The sequence below is a fragment of the Myotis davidii genome, unplaced genomic scaffold, assembly GCF_000327345.1.
Source record: "Myotis davidii unplaced genomic scaffold, ASM32734v1 scaffold464, whole genome shotgun sequence".
Classification (NCBI taxonomy): Eukaryota; Metazoa; Chordata; class Mammalia; order Chiroptera; family Vespertilionidae; genus Myotis; species Myotis davidii.
The window spans coordinates 745,877-750,480 of record NW_006295287.1 but is presented as its reverse complement, the minus strand read 5'-3'; the positions used below and the strand labels follow the sequence as shown (position 1 = coordinate 750,480).

Below are 4,604 nucleotides of genomic sequence, written 5' to 3'. Positions count from 1 at the left end.
CCTGCTGGGCACAGCCACACCTGTGCTCCCTGCTGCCTCGGGCAGGACCACAGGGACGTGTTCATCTGGACAGTGTCCATGGCTGCCTGGGGTGGCCTCCACGTCCGCATGGCTGCCCCTCAGTCCTGGGATCTGAAGGGAACTGGAGTCACTGGTGTCCAAAGCGTGGGGCTGGGGGCCTGGACCCCTGGGTCTGAGGGAGGAGGGGCTGGGGGCCTGGACTCCTGGGTCTGAGGGAGGAGGGGCTGGGGACCTGGACTCCTGGGTCAGAGGGAGGAGGGGCTGGGGGCCTGGACCCCTGGGTCTGAGGGAGGAGGGGCTGGGGGCCTGGACCCCTGGGTCCGAGGGAGGAGGGGCTGTGGGCCTGGACCCCTGGGTCCGAGGGAGGAGGGGCTGGGGGCCTGGACCCCTGGGTCTGAGGGAGGAGGGCCTGGGGGCCTGGACCCCTGGGTCTGAGGGAGGAGGGCCTGGGGGCCTGGACCCCTGGGTGCCAGAGAGGGACAGATGGGACCTCGCCCTCCTCATTCCCTCTAGGTTTTGAGCAAGCAAGTGGCCGAGGACCCACATGTGGGCTCCCGGCAACCCAGCAGCGGCCCGGCTTTCAGGGGCCCCACCGCCCCTGTCTGTTGGCCAGAGCGGGGGGCTGGGGGCCTGGACCCCTGGGTCTGAGGGAGGAGGGGCTGGGGGCCTGGACTCCTGGGTCTGAGGGAGGAGGGGCTGGGGGCCTGGACCCCTGGGTCTGAGGGAGGAGGGAGTCGAGGGCCTGGGGCTGGGGGCCTGGCCCTGGATCTGAAGGAAGAGGGAGCTGGAGGCCTGGACTCCTGGGTCGGAGGGAGGTGGGGGTGTAGATCCTGGGTTCTGGGGGAGCATGACCTTAGGTCCCCGACTCTTATCGGGATTTGGGTCCCCCGGCGAGGCCCTCGCTTACCTGTATACTTTCCCTTGTCGTCTTCTGTCTGAACTGCTCTCGGGGCTGGGGCCAAAGTTCCCTGGGGTGGGAGGTGCCTGCGTTTGACTTTGCCCAGCACGGAGCAGGGAATGGGAGCTGATTCAGCTCTTCCTAGGGGTGGCCCTCCTAGGGCCAGGGAGGGACTTGGCCTCCTGCAGGAGCCCCTCCTGCTACCTGCTGGGCAGGGCCGAGGAAGACTTGGCCAGGCCACACGGCCCGTTAGGGAGCCCCGGGCCTGGAAAGAACCGGTCGGGGGGGCCTCCCAAGCGAAGGAGGCAGCAAAGGGCTGCCCTCCCTCTGTCCTGCCTCACCACCTTCCTTCTGTCCCCACCCCCAGGTTTGGGCCCGAAAACTTCTCACTGCCCCTTGGCTTCTGGGTGGCCCCAGAAGATATGCCTCCTCCAGCTTCAAGGTAAAAGGGAGGATCCCAAGGCAGAGGGCTGGGGCAGGAGGGGGCTGAAGGCGGGATTTGGGAATCTCCGAAAGGTCCAGGGTTCAGAGGTCAAGGTGGGCAGCAATGGGCTAGTAGCCTGATTGCCTGGGACCAGGCTGTGGGAATGAGTTGAAAAACTGCAAGTCCCAGAAGCCTCTGGAGCCACAGGACCCTCTTCTGTCTGGGTCTTAGCCCCAGAGGTTCATGGGAGTTGTAGTTTCCCCCCCCTAGTTTGCAGGTTGTGGCCGATGGCAGGATACCCAGGTCCCCTTTCTTTTCTCAGGCGGCGGACCTGCAGCTGGAAATGACACAGAAGCCTCATAAGAAGCCTGACCCCAGCGAGACCCTGGTGTTCGGGAAGACGTTCACCGACCACATGCTGATGGTGGAGTGGTCCGAGAAGAAGGGCTGGAGCCACCCCAGAATCCAGCCCTTCCACAGCCTCACGCTGCACCCGGCCTGCTCCGCCCTCCACTACTCGCTGCAGGTGGCATGGCCGCCGGCCTTGGTCCCCGTCGCTCTCTCATCTCCTCCCTCCCGCGGTGTCTGTCGCCGGGTCCACCTCCCTGGGCCTGCTTCTTGTCCCCCCTTTCCGCGTCTCCGTCGTCTGCTCTCTGAGGCTCCCCATGTTCCAGGCCCTGTGCTGGCCGATGGCTGAGGTTCCCCAAGATAATCAGATCCAGTTCCTTCCCGTGAAAACCCCACCATTTGCCCCTGGCCAGTTTGGCTCAGTGGATAGAGCATTGGTGGGTTCGATTCCGGTCAAGGGCACGAACCTCGGTTGCAGGTTCGATCCCCGGCCCCAGTCGGGGTGCATGTGAGGGGCAACCCTTCAATGTGTCTCTCTCACATTGACGTTTTTCTCTCTCTGTCTCTCTCCCTCCCTTCCCCTCTTGTTAAAAAAATCACTGGAAAATTATCCTCAAGTGAGAACTAAAAAAAAAAAAAAAGTCCCACGATTTGGTTACAAGCTAGTGCGACCTGAGCCCTTATGGAGGCGGCCAGGGCACTGCGGGAAGCCAGAGGAGGGACCCAGTTCTGCCTCTAACTTGAAAGAAAGTGGGGCAATAGAGGGAGCGAGGACAGCCAGTACAGAGACACGGTGCAAAGAAGAGCCCGGCATCGTTGGGGGAATTGTGGGACGGGAGTGCGGGGCACAGGCCGCAGGGAGGCTGTGTGGCTGGGACTGCGTCGAGGCGCTGGGAGCCATGGGCGCTGAGCGGGCACGGAGCAGGGCCGGCGCTGGGTACCTGGAGGCCCCGCTCAGGACGTGTGGAGGGTGAGGTGGGGCGGGAGGCTGGAGGCCCGGAGGCCAGGCTGGGGCAAAGGGAGAAGGATAGGAAGGGGAGGAGGCCCGCACTGGGGCTGGAGCTGGGCCTGGACAGGAGGGACCTGAGGGGCTGCAGCTGGACGAGGGGACAGGGGAGGGCTGCGGATGGCGCCCAACCTTTGGCTGGGGGACCAGGAGGTCCATGGATGGTGGGCATAGGGGGACTCAGGAGGCGGGTCGGCTCTGCAGGGCCAGTGAGGGCCGGTGAGGAGAGAGCCAGGGCGTTTGGCTTGCGACCTAAAGCTCTGTCTGAGCACACGGCCTTCCTGCGGAGACGTTAGCTGTGAGAGGACTGAATGGACACATTACAGCTCTAGTCGCTGGTCTGTAGTTTGAGTAATTTCTGTTCCTTTGGAGATGGTTCTGTGGCATGAGGTAGGCTTTTAAGAATTTGGAGGGCCGCCCTAGCCGGTTTGGCTCAGTGGATAGAGCGTCGGCCTGCGGACTGAAGGGTCCCAGGTTCGATTCCGGTCAAGGGCATGTACCTTGGTTGCGGGCACATCTCCAGTGGGGGGTGTGCAGGAGGCAGCTGATCGGTGTTTCTCTCTCATCGATGTTTCTGGCTCTCTATCCCTCTCCCTTCCTCTCTGTAAAAAAATCAATAAACTATATTTTAAAAAAAAAAGAATTTTGAGGGCTTCTCCCCCCTCTCCCCTCCCCTCTGGACATTTGACTAGAACCAGCCAACTCTGTGCAGAGGAGGCACGCCGTCGGTGGCCGTTGGGAGCTAAGGCTGGACAGGGGGGATTTTGACCACAGGGAGGTGCTTTCTGGAAACCACCATCTATTTACCCCTCTGTCTGCCGGCCGGCGACCCAGCACTCACTCCGGCAGCTGAGGGAGTGCCGATGAAAGGGTTTGGAGGCCCCGGCACACAAATCATACGCTTTTGTGTTTGTTTGTTTGTTTGTTTTTAAGATTTTTAATTGATTTTTAGAGAGAGAGGAAGGGAGAGGGGAGAGAGAGAGAAACACTGATGTGAGAGTGAAGCATCCATGGGCTGCCTTCTGCACGCCCCCTACCAGGGATCAAGCCAGAAACCTGGGCATGTGCCCTGACGGGGAATAGAACCAGCGACCGACCTTTCATTGCACGATGCCCAACCCACTGAGCCGCACCGGCCAGGACCAAAACATAGGTTTTCTATGATCCCTCTCGTTTAAAGCATGTGAGGAGCCCAGGGCCTGGGAAAACCCCTTTCCTGTGTCGTCTTCACACTGGGCCTGTGTGCAATAACGTATGGACCACCTGTACTGTTGTTTTATTATTATTGTTGTAATAATACACACCCAGAATAATACATATAACATCTGCTTCCTGTCCTTATCCCCGCCCCCTTACTTAAAATTTTTAAATTTTATTTGGAGTGTATTTATGTATTTATTTATATTTATTTTTTTTAATATGTCTTCATTGATTCCAACCCCCCCCAGCGGCCCCCACCCCTCTCCCCAGTCCGCCCCGAGCTCTGCTTTCTGGGTAGCAACACCGATGTGTGTACTTGTTCCCATTCTTTTCACACAAAAGGCAGCCGAAGTCATACTCACTGGGGGGCATCGTGCCTTCTTTAAAGTGTATTTATTGGTGGTAGAGAGAGAGGGAAACATCAATTTGTTGTTCCACTTATTCAGGCATTCATTGGTTGATTCTTTGATTCTGGTCCGTGTCCTGACCGGGGATCGAACACACAATCTTTTGGTTTAAAGGACGATGCTTGAATGAACGGAGCCACCTGGCCAGGCCAACGTGCTTTTTGTTTTGTTTTTTAAATATATTTAAAAAGTATTTCTATTATGGGAAACTTCGAACGTAAAAGTAGAGCCATAGCCGAAACCGGTTTTGCTCAGTGGATAGAACGTCGGCCAGCGGACTGAAAGGTCCACGGTTTGATT

General features: G+C 58.8%; 1 protein-coding gene across 1 annotated transcript in view; it reads left to right on the top strand.

Moving 5' to 3' along the window:
- The first annotated feature begins 833 nt into the window (after positions 1 to 833).
- Positions 834 to 4,604, top strand: part of BCAT2 (branched chain amino-acid transaminase 2, mitochondrial) — a 7,631-nt gene continuing 3,860 nt past the window's right edge. The window contains exons 1-4 of the mRNA XM_015567963.1: positions 834 to 1,197; positions 1,287 to 1,361; positions 1,666 to 2,038; positions 2,550 to 2,661. Of these exons, the coding sequence (XP_015423449.1) occupies positions 1,039 to 1,197; positions 1,287 to 1,361; positions 1,666 to 2,038; positions 2,550 to 2,661 (719 nt within the window). The 5' untranslated portion in view covers positions 834 to 1,038. The remainder of the gene's footprint in view (positions 1,198 to 1,286; positions 1,362 to 1,665; positions 2,039 to 2,549; positions 2,662 to 4,604) is intronic.